Here is an 18976-nt window from a genome sequence, read left to right on the forward strand (position 1 = left end):
GCCGTGGCAGCAGCCGCGCCGGCTCCGCGGGCTCGCTGGGTGGGCGCAGTTCCGCTCACGCAGGAGCCGGGCGCTGCGGGCGGGGAAGGGACCCGCTGCAAGCTGCCGCCGCGCAGCCGCTCCCGGAGCGCCGGCGTCTCCCCCGGCTGGGCCGGGGGCCCGCTCCATGCCGCTCGGCTGCGGAAGTGTAGCGGGGGGAGGCGGCGGCGGCACGGAGCGCGGGAGGCCGGGGCTCGGCCCCCTGCAGCAGTAGGCTCTGGGAGCCGCGCGGCGCGCCCCGCGGCCCGGCTGCCCGTGCGCCCGGCGCCCGCCGCAGCCTGCATGCCCCGCGCTGCGCCTCGTCCGGGCCCCGCCGCCGCCGCCCCCTGCTCGCCCCGCTGCCGCCGGGCTCCGGAGTAATATGCTCACTCGAGTGAAATCTGCCGTGGCCAATTTCATGGGCGGCATCATGGCTGGCAGCTCAGGCTCCGAGCACGGCAGCGGCGGCTGCGGAGGCTCGGACCTGCCGCTGCGCTTCCCCTACGGGCGACCCGAGTTCCTGGGGCTGTCTCAGGACGAGGTGGAGTGCAGCGCCGACCACATCGCCCGCCCTATCCTCATCCTCAAGGAGACCCGGCGGCTGCCCTGGGCCACTGGCTACGCAGAGTGAGTGCGGCGACACCGGCGGCGCCCCTTCTCTCCTCGCGGCCCTTCCCCGCACGCTTCCAGCTCTCCCCTCTCCCTGTTCCTCGGCCCCAGGGCCCTCCGCTGGCTGCCGGCGTCCAGGCCGCGGAGGGCACCTCTTAACTTAGGCTGGCCATTGCTCTCTTCCCCTCCTCCCCTCGCCCCCAGCCCCGAGGACGCGGCGTCTCCAGCCCGGGTTTGGGTGGTGGGTGGCAGCGCTGGACCGTGGGAAAGCTAAGGCTGGACGCGTTTGTGAATCCGGGGGCTGTGTCACTTGGAAGAAAGTGCGTGGAACAGCCCTGCTGAAGTTTGAAACACAGCAGGGAAACCTGGTGTCTCTGCGCCCTTCCCCCCAAATCGGTGCCTCCGCGTGAAGTTTGTGGGGTAGAGCTTGGAGAAACTGTCGCTGCGCCGGGGGTTGGGGCGTTGGGGGCGGTTGTCCCGGCGGCCGCGGTCCGGCGCTGGGTTGCACAGTTCAGGTCTCAGGCTCTCAGACTTCAGCCTAAGACCTCCTCGGCTTCTCTTTTGCGGGTGGGAAAACCCTGAGCCTTTAGTGAATGCCAGTGCTGTTTCCCCCTGTCCTTGGGGAGGGGGCAACTTCTCCCAGGTGCCTAATGATAGCATTTTGGTAATCAGCTTTGGCGATTAAGTGAGAGGTTGAGTGATTTACTATTTCAAGAACCGACTGAGTTACGTTGATCGACCTGGAGTGGAACTGGGAAAGGAGAGAGGAAGGATTTTAATGGCCTCCCCACCCCCAACTCTACAGCGCTTCCATTGAGCGTCTTATGAATGGTAGGATAAGGGCTGTTTATTTCTGCTATGCACAGCGTCATAAAACTGGGAGATTCGGAAGGTAGAATTTAGGAGACCAGAGTTTCGGGATTAATGATGGCTCGGTGGGGGCAAAAGTGCACACCTGCCCCTTTGCCTTTAACTCCATCCGCTCTGTAATCGGGGCCCTCCCCCGCCGGGGCCCGGCCTCGCCGCTGATTGGCTCCTCGGGGCACCAATCGGCTCTCCCGAAGCCGGGCGCTGTGATGCTGACCCTGTTCTGGTGGCCCGGATAGCCCCGAGCAGGCAGGATCCCCGACGCTCCGGGTTCCGGGGTGACAGATAGTTTGCAAGACCCTCTTCCGAGAACTCCGAATTCTTTTTCCTTCCCCTTTCGTCATCCAGTTGTTTCCCCACGTGCTGAAACAGAAAATATGTATAAATGGCGGTAGGTGACTAGAGGGTGAAAAATAGGAAACAGGTGAGAGTGATGAGTGCTAAAACAATAAAAAAAAAATTAACACGTAATAAAGGGCAGGCGTGGTAGAGAGCGTTGGGGATGAGGGAGGTACAAAGTATTATTATACCTTTCAGGAGAAAGCTAGCAAAAACACTTGTGTGGTTGAAAAGTGCCTTCCAAAGCAGCAAGGACTATTTCCTGACTAAAATACCACCTCGGGCTCCGCCAAACCCTCCATCTTGCTTGGAAGACCGTTTGGACTTTTGCAAGGCAAAAATCAACTTGGAGCAAACTTTGTCCTGCAATTCTGTAAAAGGGGCGCTTATGCCTGTCAAAATGTGTAGGGACCCCTTGTCACTCCAGTGGGTTCACCAGGGCCGTGGCACCTAGGTCTGAAGGGCAGAGATAAGGAGGCAAGTGGTGAGAAAGTTATGAGAGCTAGGAAGAAAGATGTTACAACACAATGTGGAAGCTACTTGAACACAGTAAGAGGAGTACCTCAGATAGCAAGAAGGAAGGGGAAGGGGGGGAAAACGATCAGTTTGAAAACTGTGGCAAGCAGATGATGTACAAAGGGCTATACAGACTGTAAGGGAATCTGAAATGCGGCCCGTGGCAGGAGTTGTACCTCCTCCTACCTGGCCTTAGCTTCCTTATCTCCAAGAAGCTAATCTTTTCCTTGACTAGAACATAAGGGAGGTTCAATTGGAAGGTTAGAAAGGCCACTGTAAAATGTTTAGTTTTTAAAGCTAGTTATGAAATTAATATACACTTGTGAATTCAAGCAAAGACCTGTATACAAATGTAAGCCACCCCTGTCTACCCAGGCAATTCTGTGTTTGAGTAGTGGTACCTGCCTTTGTAGACTTAGTTGGATGCACCTATAAATATATATCCTGATCTTCTTTTTCGTTTCTCAAATAGACTCAAACTAAGCATGTTATTCTGTAGTTTCACAAAACGCTATGTCATGGACTTTATTCCAAGGAAATAATATAGAATTGCCTCATTCTTTTGAAATGTATAGTATGAATACTATACATTTATAGTATGTATATATACTATACATTTATAGTATGAATACATACTATACATTTCAAAAGAACATACATTTCAAAAGAACATACATTTCAAAAGAACATACTATACATTTCATGACTGTGTACATACTATACATTTCAAAAGTAACTAGCATAATGCTTACTGTTCAGTGATTGTAAGGTTTTCAGGTTTGTATCATATCCTTTGAGTCTCACAACAATCCTGTGAGGTAGGTACTAACATTTCCATCTTATGGATAAGGATACAGACACTGAATGGTTAAGCAACTTGTCCAGAGTCTTACCACCTTAACAGAGCCTATATTTGCACTTAAGCGGTCTGACTGCAGAGCCCATAACACCAAACTACCTCCCTGCTCCATGGACTGTAGCCCATGAGATTCCTCTGTCCATGAAATTTTCCAGGAAAAATGCTGGAGTGGATTGCCATTCCCTTCTCCAGGGGATCTTCCCAACCCAGAGATCTAACCCAGGTCTCCTGCATTGCAGGCAGATTCTTTAGCATCTGAGCCACCATGGAAGCCCAGACTACCTCCCTCCAGTGTGGTACTCGATGGCACATCCATCTGCATCCCGGATTAACCATTAACGTTGTTTTGCCACTTCCCTTGTGATGAACGACTTCCTCAAACCTTGAACTATACTTTATCTTCCTGCCACAATACATCCCGAATGATCAAAATGGTTGAAATAGAGAAGGGGAGAGAAGGACAAGTAGGAACTGTGGTTATGGTCAGAGGCGGCTGCCAGTAACACTGCTCAGGATCTACTGGGAGGAGGAATTATCTTTGTTTTAGAAGGTGCCAGAGAGAGAGAATTGGTAAGATTGCTCAGAGTGGGGATCAGAGGGGTGTGAGTCACAGCCTGAATCCCAGGTGGTTTGCTTAGCTTTCTAGAAAGTGAGCTGCTTTGTAAGCCTTCCTGAGGAGGAGGAATTGACATCACTTGGTAACTGAGGAGTTAGAGGAGAGTTGAACTCTCATGCTGAACTTTTGTATGGTAGAAAAAAGAATAAAGGGAGAAATGGTCTAGCTTTTGCAGCTTACTGTTCATCCTTTTCAGAAGGAGTTGCTCTATAGGTCATGTTGTTTAGTCACTAAGCTGTGTACAACGTCTTGCAGCCCCATGGACTGTAGCCACCAGATTCCTCTGTCCATGGGATTTCCCAGGCAAGAATAGTGGAGTGAGTTGCCATTTCCTTCTCCAGGGGATCTTCCCAACCCAGGGATTGAACCTGCATTTCCTGCATCGACAGGCAGATTCTTTACTGCTGAGTCACCAAGGAAGCCCCTCGATAGGTTATAGAACTTGAGAAGTAGCCTAAGTGATCCGTGTAAGATTTGGGGATCTAGAAACAGAAAACCCTCTTTTATTCAGTATTTCTTGGCATTGTGCTACATGGAATTTCCTGGCTCCTCAGAAAGCCTCCTATTGTGGTTGAAAAGTTTAGCCATTTGTTTCAAAGCTGTCTGCTAGGCTCTAAAACATTGCAGCTACAGACACTGTTCACTGAGTTAAAATCTTTATGAAAACATGGATTAGCAAGTTTTTGTTGTTGTTTTTAGTTTGGTATTAAATTACCGACTTAGCCTGTTAGGCCAGCTCAGAGAGAACCATGGGAAGCAATGGTCTGACCCAGAGGCCTCATAGGGCAGCTGCTTCCTTTCTTTCTCCACAAGTTTAAATACTCCTCAAGTGCTACAAGCACCTGGAAATGGGTTCAGTTTTTTTTAATGGGTTAGGAGTGCTGTTTGACTTTCCTTCTCTTTGATCTGTTTGCCCGACGTCTTTCCCACTGATGGTCAGTTGGACGTAGAGATCCAAGTAAATGTGGAGTTTGTGCCTAAAACTACAACAGTAGGTAATGCCAGAGAATGTGCAGTGCTCTATGAAACCATCATATTCGTTTTATCAGTGATAGATTTCTTTGCTTGTACAGAAAGAATAAGTCATAGTTATAGCATCATTTTACTTAGATTATAGCTGTAACTATGCAATTTTTTCCCTATTGTTTTTCTTACAAAACTACCCCAGACATAGGTATTTAAAGAAAGCTACTTTGAGAGCTTCTGTTAAAATGTACATTATATAAGTCCTTTTTGTCTCATGAAGGTAGTGAAAATGTTGATGAAATAACCTTATTTAAATCCAGCAAACAGCCCACAAGTATTTGGATTTAGTTTGGAATCTGTAGGCTGTTCTGTCTCCCACGTCACTGGCCCTAATTAGCAATTACAGATAAATCACATTAGTTGGCTGTGTAGTGGTGATGACAGAGAAACCACTATTTCTCCCTGGCCCCGAAGCTCAGAAATCCCCTGGCCTTTGTCTTTCCCTTCTGACCTCCGCTACACCCACCCCTCTTACACCTGGTAGCAGAGCTCCTCCCTGGGAACTTCCTCTTTGACTTGTAACTGAGGAAACTTGAGGTTCTCTACTTCTTGTTGGATAAGGGGGGGAAATGAATGGGGTGTACTATTGCCAGGGTCCGAGGGGGGGAAGATTCACTTAACAGAGCTCTCCTTAGCAATTTTCTAAAGATCAGTGCAAAGTAGTCTAAAATATTTCATCTACCTTCCCACTAACCTGCAGAAAGTATTAATCTCCTACTTTAAAGCAGGTGGCTGAGCTCTCTTCCATTTTTCAGATTATAATGAAGTCATTCCCTCTGGGGTGGAGCTCCTGGGCTGTTCCTTTTCTTAGAAAAATGCCTGCACTTCATCAAAGACTAGGGCTGCTCCAGACAGAAGATTTGATTCTTGTGAGATCCTGTGTTAATGCTGTGTTTCAACCGCAGTTAGATAGACATCGTCTCTGATTTTGTTCCACCACAGAGTGCTTCCTGGTTAGAGGTACATCACTATGCTATGCTTAGTCGATCAGTCATGTCCTACTCTTTGTGACCCCATGGACCATAGCCCTTAAGTCTCCTCTCTCCATGGGGATGTTCCAGGCAAGAATACTGAAGTCGACTGCATGCCCTCCTCCAGGGAATCTTCTTCAACCCAGGGATCGAACCCGGGTCTCCTGCATTGCAGACAGGCTCATTACTGTCTGAACCTCCAGGGAAGCCCAGTTACATCACCATTGGCTGATAATTTAAAGCTGACTGCATAATAGAATTGACTTCTAAAAATGTGTTATTCTAGACAGTTTTTAAAATGAACATATAATTGACATATACTGACTTCAAATGTACAACCTGATGATTCAATACATACATGTACTGTGAAATGATCACCCTTCGTCTCAGCCGTTGTGAGATAGTCAACACCCATCACCAACTCACAGATACAATTTTTTTTTCTTGTGGTGAAAGCTTTTAGAAACTTTAAAATATACAGTACAGTGTTATTGACTATAGTCACCATGCTGTACATTACCTTCCCAGGACTTATTTTATAACAGGAAGTTTGTACAACTTGACCACCTTCATTTCAGGCCCTGTCCGTGGCAGGCATCAGTCCGTTGTCTATGAGTCTGGTTGTTTCTTTTCTAAGATTCTAAGTATTAGTGAAATCATATGGTGTTTGTCTTTCTCTGAATAATTCCATTTAATATGAGGCACTAAGGTCCATTCATATTGTCGCAAATGGTAGGATATCCTTCTTTTTATGGCTGAGTAATATTCCATTTTAAGTATATGTATATATGTTTTATATATATCTCATATTTTCGTTATTCACTCATCTATCAGCTGACACTCAGATTGTTTCCGTGTCTTGGCTGCTATAAATAATGGTGCAATGAACTTGGAAATGCAGATACCTTTTTGAGTTAGCATTTTGTTTCCTTCAGATAAATACCTACAAGTGAAGTTGCTAGATCATATAATAGTTATTTTTAATTTTTTGAGAGACCTCTCTACTGTTTTTCATATTGGTCTTGATAATTTACTTTCCCATGAATAGTGCACAAAGGTTCCCTTTTTTCCACGCCGTTATCAGCACTTGTTATTTCTCATTTTTTTGATAATAGCCATTCTCAGAGGCGTGAGATGGCATTTTATTGTGGTTTTGATTTGCATTTCACTCATGATGAGTGATACTGAACATTTTCTCCTGTACCTGTTGGCCACATGTATATCTTTGGCAAAATGTATCTTCTGCTCATTTTAAAAATTAAGGATTTGGGGGTTTTTGTTTGTTTTGCTATTGAGTTGTATGAGTTCTTTATATATTTTGGATATAAACTCCTTATCAGATACATGATTTGCAAATATTTTCTCCCATTCAGTAGATTTTTTTATTTTACTAATGGCTTCCTTTGTTGTGCAGAAGCTTTGCGTTTGATGTAGCCTGTTTTGTTTATTTTTACTTTTGTTCCCTTTGCTTTTGGTATCAAATCCAAAAAAATCATTACTAAGATCAATGTCAAGGAGATTAGTGCCTGTGTTTTCTTCTAGGAATTTTCAAATCTTACATTCAAATCTTTAATCCATCTTATGTTAATTTCATATATGATGTAAGATAGTTTTTCTTTTACCTGTGTTGTCCTTTTCCCCCAACACCACTTACTGGAGAGGCTGACCTTTCCCCATGGTGTACTCTTGGTTGTTTTGTCCTAAACTAATTAACCATATAGTTGTGAGTCTGTTTCTGGACTCTCCACTCTGTTCCATTGATCTGTGTGTCTGTTTACATGCCGGTACCCTACTGTTTATATTACTATCACTTTAGCTTTAAATCTGGAAGTGTGATGCCTCCAGTTTTGTTCTTGTTCAAGATTTCTCGGTTATTTGAGGTCTTTCGTGGTTCCATACAAACTTTAGGATGGTTTGTTCTGTTTCTGTGAAAGACGCCATTGTAATTTTTGTAGAAATTGCATTGAATCTGTAGATTGCTTTGGGTAGTGTGGACATTTTAACAAAACTCTTTCAACTTGTAATCATAGAATATCTTTTCATCAACTTGTATTTTCTTCAACTTAATTTATTAGTGTCTTATAGTTTTTAGTGTACAGGTCTTCCACATCTGTAGTTAAATTTATTCTTAGGTGTTTTTTTTTTTGATGCAATTGTAAATGGAATTGTTTCCTTAATTAAAACATTTAAAAAATAAGTTAATTTAAGAATTAAGTGTCTTTATGATTTTCTCTGATTTGCCTAATTTTAACAGATGACTGATAATTTTTTCCTTGAATTTCTGAGATTTTCCCTCAGGAAATAAATAACATTCAGCTGCTTCCTTTATTTTTCTCATCCAATCAATAAAATCATTGTGTTCCTATGCTGGGTCCATAATTATGACATAGTCATCATCCTGAAGAGAAGTTTATGGCATAGTCATTCCCCCTTTAGAGTTATTCTTTGAAATTAAGTTGAAATGAAATCATGTATTGAGATTATCAGAGACCAAAACTGAGGGTGGGGGAAGTTGTTTGTTTTGTTTTGAATGTTTTAGTGCTTCTGGGAAATTTCAAACCTCAGTATTTGGAGCCTTAAGGTCATACTAGGGAAGCAAATTGTTCTTTTCCACAAGTATCATGATTAGGTGCCAAGTTCTCTGTACCTGAAGGTCCCAAGACCTTTATACATACCTGTACAACGGCATGATTAAAGAAATTATCCTGGCACTTAAACTGGTAAGAAAGACTTTATTCAAGACTGTTGGCAGTAGGGACATTGTAATGGGGAGAGATAAGATTAAACTCCCAGGACAGTAAAGACAGCTGGAAATTTATAACCAAAGAGCGGAGCAATGAGGTCAGTGGATGGAAAATTACTAAGAGGAAACATCAAGGGTAGGGGGATTCTTGCTGAAGGTCAAGACAGGAGATGAGGACATTGATCAGAAATCAAGGGTGACCAGATTTGACTGCTAAGTGAGGACATAAAAACCAAATTTCTTATCTACTATACTAATGTTTTATGAAGTAAAGGATATTTTGAACCAGAAGTGTAGAGACATACAATCTCAGAAAGAAAAAAAAAAAGTTTTTAGTTTCTTTGAAAATGCTTCGCTCCTATTTTTCTCATTTTTCACAGACTCAAAACCATTATTTTACTTGTTCTGGAGGATTCCCAAGGCCCTTTCCACTTTTAAAATCTGTGAGTTCCTGGGGTTAGGCTGAGAACCAGTCTTCCCTTCCAGACTGAGGTTTGTCCCATAGGGCCTGCTGTCTCCTTCACTGTGATTTTAATTGAGTAATTTTCCTCCAGCATTGTCATGAAAATTTTCAAACATCCAGAAAACTTGAAGCCATTGTATACTTAGCACACACATGCCCACCATCTAGATTCCAAAATACCCATTTTGCTACATTTGCTTAATCATTTGTCTATCCATCAATCCATTCTTGTTATTTTGTTTTTAATTCTTTATTTGTTTTGGTCGGTGCACGCGGGCTTTCTCTAGTCGCGGTGACCAGGGGCTTCTCACTGCAGTGGCTTCTCTTGTTGCAGGGCATAGGCTCTGTGGCACGTGGGCTTCAGGAGTTGCAGCACCCAGGCCCAGCAGCTGGATCTCAGGGCCTCTAGGGCAGGCGGCTTCCTCCTTGGGGCATACCGGCTCAGCACTTGTTGCTTACAGGCCCTAGATGTGGGCTCAGTAGTTGTGGTTCGTGGGCTCTGGTTGCTCCAAGGCACGTGGGATCTTCCCGGCCCAGGGATTGAACCCGAGCCACCTGTGTTGGCAGGCAGGTTCTTATCCACTGTACCACCGGGCAAGTCCCATTCTCGTTATTTTTTTATAAGTGTATATTTCCTTTAGTCCAGTGGCTTTGATTCATGCTATGAAGTTATTTTCTACAGTAAATTAAAGCATAGGTTTGAGTAGCTTTGACTTTCTCAGTGGAGAAAACCACCAGAGCATCAGGTCCTCATCCATGTGAGGCGGGGGGACCCCAGCCTGAACTTCTGCGTTGGTGCTTTGCAGAAATCCTCACTTAGTCCATACACTTTCCATAACTTAATACTCACCCAGAAGAGAGTTTTACATGGGGTCAAATTGAAAAACAGAAGACACATCTCTTTGATGTGCTCTTGTTCAATTAAATCAATAGGAAAAATTGGTTTAAAACTTGAGTCACTCTTCTTTTCAGCTGGTAGCCTGGCAGGTGAATCTTAACTGAAGAGCGCACCGCTCAGAGAAGATTGCTGAATCCGTTGCCTGAAAGGTGCTTCAGAATAACAAAGACTCCATTGAGCGACGTTTACCTTACTTCTGAAGTAGATGTAATCCACTAGCAGGTTGAGGGAAATTAAAGCACCTGCTTAATTGCTCTTTTTCTGGTGTGGAATGTGAATCCATGGCGCTTTCTTTGTTATACTGTTTCTGACTTAGTTTTTTTCTGAATGGCTGTAAAATTTAAGTGTTTCCCTATATTTTCTTTCTATGTAATTTATGAGAAAAAATATTACTACTAAGTTGCATTTGTAGAGGTCTGCATTGACCCCATGGACTGTAGCCTGCCAGGTTCCTCTAATCCATGAAATTTTCTAGGCAAGAATACTGGAGTGGGTTGCCATTGCCTCCTTCAGGGGATCTTCCCAACCCAGGGATCGAACCTGAGTCTCCTGCACTGCAAGAAGATTCCTTACTTGCTGAGCCATCAGGGAAGCCCCATGAAATCCCTGCCATGTATATTTAAATATAAGCACTTGTTATCCATTTTAATAAAAGGAGAATGAGCCCAGAGAGAACTTATGTTACTTTAGAATCTCATGCTGTTCCATGATCCTAGTGACCAGGGCTGAATCATTGAACCTGACCATTCGTTGTGTGAAATTATTCATTAATGGACATCATTTTCTCATAAATAAAGTGCCACAGAAGAGAGTATAATATATTTTATTACTCAGAGGAAGCGAATAACGTCTAATCACTAGGCGACTTAAAATTCCATAAGGGCATGTTAATTAGCACATCAAATTTTATATGAAAGGATGAGTTTCAAAGCTTTTAAAAATAGTTCTGTTGAGTATAATGCACTTAAAAAAATTAACTTTCATAATATATGTGCATTTCCTATGTTTAAAAGTCCAGACATTTTCAAAATTACCATTGTTTCCTAACTTCAAATAGCTCCCCCCCCACACACCATTTTAATGTTTTTGGAAACCCTGTAAGTCTTAAAACCACTTAATAGTTCTTTCTCATAGTTCGAGAAAGTCTGTTCATTTCGCCTAGTGCTGTTTTGCTAAAGTGAATAAATAGATTATGTGTTTTACTATTAGCAGCTACTTAAACATGAGGAAGTAAACTGAGAAATTTTGAATACTGGGGCTCAATCACATCCTGAGTCAGCTTTGATGAGCCAGTCCCTTTTAACGTTTATTTTGGGGGTACTGTTGTGCTCAGATTTGTCCCACACTCTGCTACCCCATGAACTGTACCCCACCAGGCTCTTCTGTCCGTGGTATTCTCCAGGCAAGAATACTGGAGTGGGAAGTCAGAGGGTCTTCCTGACTCTGGGATCTAACCCAGGCCTCCTGCATTGGCAGACAGATTCTTTTTTTTTTCTTTCTTTCTTTTTTATTTTTTTAATATTATTTTATTAGTTGGAGGCCAATCACTTTACAACATTTCAGTGGGTTTTGTCATACATTGACATGAATCAGCCATATAGTTACACGTATTCCCCATCCCGATCCCCCCTCCCACCTCCCTCCCCTGGCAGACAGATTCTTTACCACGGAGTCACCTGTGCAGGAGATGCAGGTTCAGTTCCCCTGGAGAAGGGAATGGCTACCCACTCTGGTATTCTTGCCTGGAGAATGCCATGGGCAGAGGAGCCTTGCGGGCTGAAGTCAGTGGGGTGGCAAAGAGCTAGACATGACTGAGCATGCACACACATTGGGAGTTCTGTTACCTGAGTTCTTAGTTTTTACTTAAGCACAATCAAGTCTGAGTGGAATGTTTCAAGTTAGTGAACCTTGGGGGTCAGCAAGGCCAGCTGCGTGGTCCTGCAGGGCCATCTTGGGGAATTCGTGCCTTGGCGCCTGGAACTTGTCGGGCCTCATGGAGCCTTGCTGGCTGGCTGGGCCGTGTAATGAACGTTGCAGGGCTCTAGGGCCAGCAGAGGTCAATTATTTGCCAAGCCGAGTGGACCAAAGAGATTCGTGCACTCTGTGGTCCTTTCAGGGAGTTGACAAGTAGACATTTAAGCTATTGAAAACTGGTGCATCTCTACCAGGTAACTTTTTTCATATAAGCATAGGAGGGGGAAAATATCTCAAGTGAAACATTGATCTTTTAAATAAAAGTGCTGTGCATTATTGAAAGACTATATTTAAGAAGTCCTCCACAATGTGCTAAATAATCATTCTTTGTCTTTTTGAAAGGCAAACATTGACAAGTTATATTTAGAACACACAACTGGCAAAAGTAAAAGAAAATAAACGCTTAGCAGGAAACAGATTTTTAGGCATGAGAAATATGAATAGCTTAGGAAAACGTGAGGGGATGGAGGGAACCAAACTGGTATTACTACAGAAAGAACTGTTAAGCGGGGAGTTTTGTTTTGTTATTGTTGGTTTGGGGCCTCAGCACACCGCTTTCAGGATCTTGTTCCCTGACCAGGGATCAAACCTGTTCTCCCTGCAGTGCAAACTCTGAGTCTTAACCCCTGAACCACCAGGGGAGTCCATTGTTTTCTTCTTTTTTGTTTGTATAAGAGGAGATAGCCACAGTATTTTGTTGCAAATAAATAACCTGTGAGGATGAACTCTAAAATATATGTTTGGAAAAACTGAGTAATTTTTTCAGCCCTTTAGGACAGCTTTTACCCTGTAAAGTAGGGTTTAGAACAGAGCCGGAGAGCCAGATTAGATGGGCGCCTGGCACCCTGCCCTGTGATTGTTAATAATGGGGCCGTGCTCCCTGCTTGTTAGAACCAGGTGTCCAGAGTTGGGCTGGTGATTCAGTGCAGCACCAAATGGGAAGAAAAGAATTGGCAACTCCGACGATAGCAGCTGGTGTTTATTTTTGAAAATATCTAGGTGCTCAGATGGGGATTGCAGGGGCCTGTTGCTGAACCCCTGCCCCGCCTCCTCGCTCAGGGCCCCGGGTCATCAGGTTGGCACTGATGTGCCGCTTGGCCTAGATGGCCCGTTCCCACCTCGCGCACCGTCTGAAGCCCTGCCCACCGCCTTGCCATCCTCTGGGGCACCAAGCGGTGTCACTGGTCTCTGGGGGCTGCTGGAGATTCCTTCCAGTCCCGGTTCCCAACCTTCCCTCTGTTACAGACCCTTCTATTTATTTTCCTGGATGGATCCCTCATGGAAGATTTTATCCAGCAAGCTGTATAAAATAAGTATTGCTGCCCCTTAAAATTTTTTTAACCAGGTGCAATATTTTCTAATCAGTAGGAAGGGTGGGGTGTGGTGATGATTGCAATGAACTGCAAGCATTTAAGTCAGACGCAAAGGATTAACCGTTGTTTTATTGCTGTTTGAGTCCTTACTGTCCACAGCCTATTTTTCATTCGCTTTTTCCTCTTCAATATTTAAAATAGCTTAGGTCTCTTACTGCTTCCTTCACTGATGATTTTTATTTTTTTCATGTGGACGATTTTTTTGAAGTCTTTATTGAATTTGTTTCAACATTGCTTGTTTTATGTTTTGGTGTTTTGGCCATCAGGCATGTGGAATCTTGGTTCCCTGACCAGGGACTGAACCCAGACCCCCTGCATTGGAAGGTGCAGTCTTAACCCCGGGGCCTCCAGGAAAGCCCCCCCTTCCCTGATTGTTAAGAAGCCTGGACCACGTTGGAACTCTGCTGACAGGCTTGGCTTTTGTCCCTCTGGGTTTTCAGCTCATATTCATCCTGAGATTATTTTGTTTGGGGTTCACATGTGTAGCACATTACTTCAAAGTCCCCGACGTCCTTTTCCTTGTTGAAAAACGATGTTTTAATTGTTTTATTTTCTTGGCTCACAAAGTGCTGCAAGTTACCTGAAAAGTCTGATGCTTGTCAGCTGTAAATTTAATTAAACTCCTGCTGAGAACATTTTTATTTTCTAACAGAGTTTTTGACCCTTGGGCAAAAGTTGATCTTGAAACAGTTTCAATCATCCACTGACTGTGGGTGAGAAGATCTTAAAAAACGTCTTTAGAAGGCTTCTGACCTGCCAAGGTGGTGAAAAGCATTCATCAGTCAGGAACATAGAATTAATATTTTTATAATGATATACTTTTTTCTCTTATTGCAGAATTGATAGGTGTTCATTGTAGGCACTTTCAAAATCTAAGTGCTATGAAAAACATAAACATTACTTATAAATTCTATCACTCATAAGTATCTTTAACTGGTCATGTGTATCTCTAAAGTACATTTGTATTTGTTTACAAAATGGGGTAATTCTACATACTGCATAGTAGTTTTTTCACTTGAAATGGAGTTACTGGCGTGACTATCTCCTCATGTCAATAAATATTGTACTCTTGTTTTTAATAGTTACATTGTATTCCATTTATGATTTTAACATACTTTTTCTTGGGTGGTAGGCAGTTTTTGTTGTTTTTTTTTTAACTACTAAAACAGTCCTGGAATGAATAGGCTTATAGCTAAAACTTCGTTAAACCATACTTTTAAAGGTGGCATTTTCTTCTGGGGAAAGTGTTCAAATTGGACTTATCAAGTATTTCTAGTGACTTCAGTAGTGTGAAGATATCAGCGTTCAGTGTGAATATTGCTTCATTGTTCATTGTCATTTCAGTGATGTTGAAATATCATTTATGTCCTTTATTTTAAAGTACTTTACCAAAGTAATGTTTTTGTTGATCCAGACTTCTTTTTCAGATTTAGGATTAAATTATGAGGTTTAGAAAAGTGACCCTTAAGGACTAGTCTAAAACTGAACTCTGAAGAACTGCTCAATGCTTTTGTCTGTCTTCAGTGCTAAGGCACTCATTGGCTGTCATGCGTATGAAGGATAAATGATGACATCCCTTGTTTTTAACTGTTTAACTTTTCATGAATAATCTTGAGGGCATGGGCATCATCATATGCATTTTAATTTCTTTAATACTTAATACAGAGTTGTATACATTAGTGCTCAAATATATAGACCAGAAATAATGGGGACATAATCAGTAGAGTTCTTTTAATGTCAAATGAAGCAAAGATCACCTTTGTTCTATGGGCTGATTTCAAATTATGAGCACAACACCTGGGAATACAACAGTTATCACAGTATTTACAGATTTCAGGCATAAATCTCTGAACATTAGTAAGTGTTTACTGGAGACATTGCATTGTATTCCCTGCATCTGGACTGCCCTGTGAGGAAACAGGGAAAAAGTACATCTAGCTTTCTGACTCTTAACTGGAGGTAAGCAGTAAGAACAGATTCTTCTAAAAAAGTAGATTCCTTGGTATATGAGTGGCTGGAAATGAAAGTCTGTTTGCATGGACACTGAATTCGGAAGCCCACTGATGTTTCTGAACATTATCCGTCCTTTCTCTGCTCTCTCATCTGCTCAGCTTTTTTTTTCCCTTTCCTTCATAGTTTATTTTGGGAGATGGAGGTAGGGATTTGGTGTATTCATAAGATTCCTGTTCATTAACCCTTTCTCAGTGCACAAGCTAAAGCATTATTGAATTAAGCACGATCTATTAATATGATTTAGTTCACCTGTGGATTATTTGTGCTGAACCTTACACTTTTTGATATGAAAACTCAAAGTCATGTAATTGGTCCATTTCCCTCTGTCCAACGCCCACCCAGTATCTTCTTATTTAAAATTATGTACGTATATACCAGTTAGAATAAAGAAATTTCTGTACTAAAATTTAATTTCATTAAATTCTACTCCTAAACTGGTATTGGTTCCCAACTTGATCCTGAAGAGTTTTTGGTTTTGTCAACTATACAGGCATATCTCAGAGATAGTGTGGTTTCAGTTCCAAACCATTGCAATAAAGTGAATATCACCAATAAAATGAGTGTCATAAATTTTTTGGCTTGCCCAATGCATACAAAGTTTATGTTTACACTATACTGTAGTCCACTGAGAATATAATATAGAATTATGCTTGAGAAAAATGGACACACCTTAGGTTAAAAAAAAATTTTATTGTTAAAAAATGCTAACCATTTGTGAGTTGTAATCTTTTTTGCAGTAGTAACATCAAAGATCATGATAGCTAATATAACAATAATGAAAAACATTGAAATATTGCAAGAATTACCAAAATGTGACACAGAGATAGGAAGCGAGCAAATGCTGTTAGGAAAAATGGCACCTATAGATTTGCTTGATTCAGGGTTTACATTTCATTTTTTTTTTTTAAAGACCATATCTCTGAGACAATAAAACGAATACAATAAAATGGAGTATGCCTGTATATATATGTTATATTTACTGTATTGGGAAATAAAACCGAGAAATTTTTACAAATATCTATAAGTTCAGTTAAAAATAAACATGGAAACATTTAAAATAAAAAATACCATTTTTTCAGAACAAAAATTTAGTAAGAGTGGCGTCACTATATACGTGGAGGTCCATTTGACGGACTGCTCTGTGACTCAGTCATGTCTGACTCTTTGTGACCCTATGGACTGTGGCCCACCAGGCTCCTCTGTCCACAGGATTCTCCAGGCAAGAATACTGGAGTGGGTTGCCATTTTCTTTTCCAGGGAATCTTCCCTATCCAGAGATCAAACCTTTGTCTCCCGTGTTGCAGGTGAATTTTTTACCCCTGAGCCATGGGGGAAGCATCTGCCTTAATAGAAGACAGCTGGATTCTTATCTGCTTCTGCATTTAGTCGGTTGTACTATTACACTTATGAGTAAACTCCACTCCTGTTCATGAGAGAATGAGTGAAAAAGGAAAGTAACTTCATAGCATTATGATGAAAATAATTTTGACCTCCTGTATCCCTTGCAAGGGTCTTGGAAATCCCAGGGATTCCAACCATACTTTGAAAACTGCCCATGTGGAGAATAAATGGCATAACTTTCTGTCTTTTTGAACTGTATTTTACAAATAGAAAACTATAGAGCACTTTTTTAAAGTTCCAGTGGAATGTAGATCTTCCACTTCCACCATGACTGTTTGCACTGATTCAGGAGTACACTTCTTCACACTGTCTGTGGTCTTTGTTTCAGACAGTAGAGGGCTTTGCTCCATGTGTCATTTGTTGGGGCTGCTTAAGACTATCAGACAATCGAGGGGGGTCAGGATTGCCTGCCTTTAATAGACAATGAAAACAACAGGGGCCAGAATTTGCTAGGGCTGGGCTAAAAGTACAAATCTTTGAGCAGTTTAGGTTTACGGCAGTTCTGGGATTATTTAGTAGTGGATTGTACTGGTTTTCTTTATACCATTTATCATAGATTTGCTGTATGCTTCACATGGGCGAAGGCACAGAAGATACAGATTTTAAGAGGCTCACATTTTTTTTCCTGGTGACTCAGATGGTAAATAATCTGCCTGCAGTGTGGGAGACCTGGGTTTGATCCCCGGGTCAGGAAGATCCCTGGAGATGGGAATGGCCACCCACTCCAGCATTCTTGCCTGGAGAATCCCATGGACAGAGGAGCCTGGCAGGCTACAGTTCCTGGGGTCGCAAAGAGTCGGACATGACTGAGTGACTAACACACATTCTTTTTGGGAAGAAAAGATTAAAACCTAAGCTTAGTTTGATAGAGGAATAACATGATGTTGGGGGTGTTGCGTACCTTGAAGAAACAGCTTGAGGTCACCCTGGCTCTTCTGCCCAGCTCGTGGCTTCACAAGCTGGTTCACTTTTTTAGTTCTCAGTTAAGACAGTGATTGAGTCCTTGCCAGCTCTGAAGAGGGAATAAGAAGCATAACAGAGGTTGTGCACTGATAAGTTAATTTCTACTGACTTGTAAGTTACTTATATACAGTTCATAAAAGTTAGTGCTTTTTCATTTATCTTGTTTGTATTATCATAAAACCTCTGGAGGATCTGTTGGCTGATTTGCATGTTAGCAGAGGCAGTAATAAGTTGAAAATCTAATTACATGTGTTTTAATTGATGAAGGTGAAAGAAGAGAGTGGAAAAAGCTGGCTTAAAACTCAGCATTCAAAAAACTGAGATCATGGCATCTGGTCCAATCACTTTTTATGGCAAATAGATGGGGAAAAAGAGTAAACAGTGTCAGACTTTATTTTCTTGGGCTCCAGAATCCCTGCAGATGGTGATTGCAACCATGAAATTAAAAGGTGCGTGCTCCTTGGGAGAAAAGCTATGACAAATCTAGACAGCATATTAAAAAGCAGAGACATTACTTTGCTAATGAAGGTCTGTCTAGTCAAAGCTGTAGTTTTTCCAATAGTCCATGTATGGATGTGAGAGTTGCACCCTAAAGAGACTGAGCACCAAAGAATGGTGCTTTCGAGTTGTGGTGCCGGGGAAGACTCTTGAGAATCCCTTGGACCCCAAGATCAAACCCATCAAACCTAAAGAAAACCCCAGGACTGATGCTGAAGCTCAATACTTTGACTCCCTGGTGCAAAGAGCCAGCTCTTACAAAAAGACCAGATGCTGGGAAAGATTGAAGGCAGGAGAAGAAGGGAGTGACAAAGATGAGATGGTTGGATGGCATCATCGACTTAATGGACATGAGTTTGAGCAAACTCTGGGAGATGGTGAAGGACAGAGAAGCCTGGCATGCTCGAAGAGTCAGACACAGCTGAGTGAACTGAGAGATTCAAACTTCTGAATTTAACAGCCTGGTAAACCCAGGATGGTGGGATGGAGACTAGACTCCTTGCCTGGAGGATCACCCTTCATCCTGTGCAGCAGAGGGGTGAGCGGGGAGCACAGACTGTAACATTGTTTCTCGAACAAACAAATGCATTCTAAACAAATGGCTTCTCCTGGATTAAAGAGACTCCGTTTTTAGGCTCCCCCCATCCAGTTCTTTGAGAGTGATAATGCAGCTACTGTATCTGTTTAGAAAAAGTTTCTATTTGAATTTTTTGTCTAGAAGGATACATTTTTATCAGTGAGATAAAACTAATAGTGGTGATGATTTCAGCATAATTGGTTCCTATTCCACTCTGGGATGTCCTTTTTAAAGGCATGATGCAGTTACAGT

General features: G+C 42.5%; 1 protein-coding gene across 1 annotated transcript in view; it reads left to right on the top strand.

Annotated features, from left to right (window-relative positions):
- The first annotated feature begins 376 nt into the window (after window positions 1-376).
- The window catches only part of PPM1H (protein phosphatase, Mg2+/Mn2+ dependent 1H), a 291732-nt gene continuing 273132 nt past the window's right edge, over window positions 377-18976 (top strand). Inside the window, exon 1 of the mRNA XM_065934722.1 lies at window positions 377-645. Within this exon, the coding sequence (XP_065790794.1) occupies window positions 401-645 (245 nt within the window). The 5' untranslated portion in view covers window positions 377-400. The remainder of the gene's footprint in view (window positions 646-18976) is intronic.

The sequence above is a fragment of the Muntiacus reevesi genome, chromosome 4 (assembly GCF_963930625.1).
Source record: "Muntiacus reevesi chromosome 4, mMunRee1.1, whole genome shotgun sequence".
In the NCBI taxonomy this organism is placed as follows: Eukaryota; Metazoa; Chordata; class Mammalia; order Artiodactyla; family Cervidae; genus Muntiacus; species Muntiacus reevesi.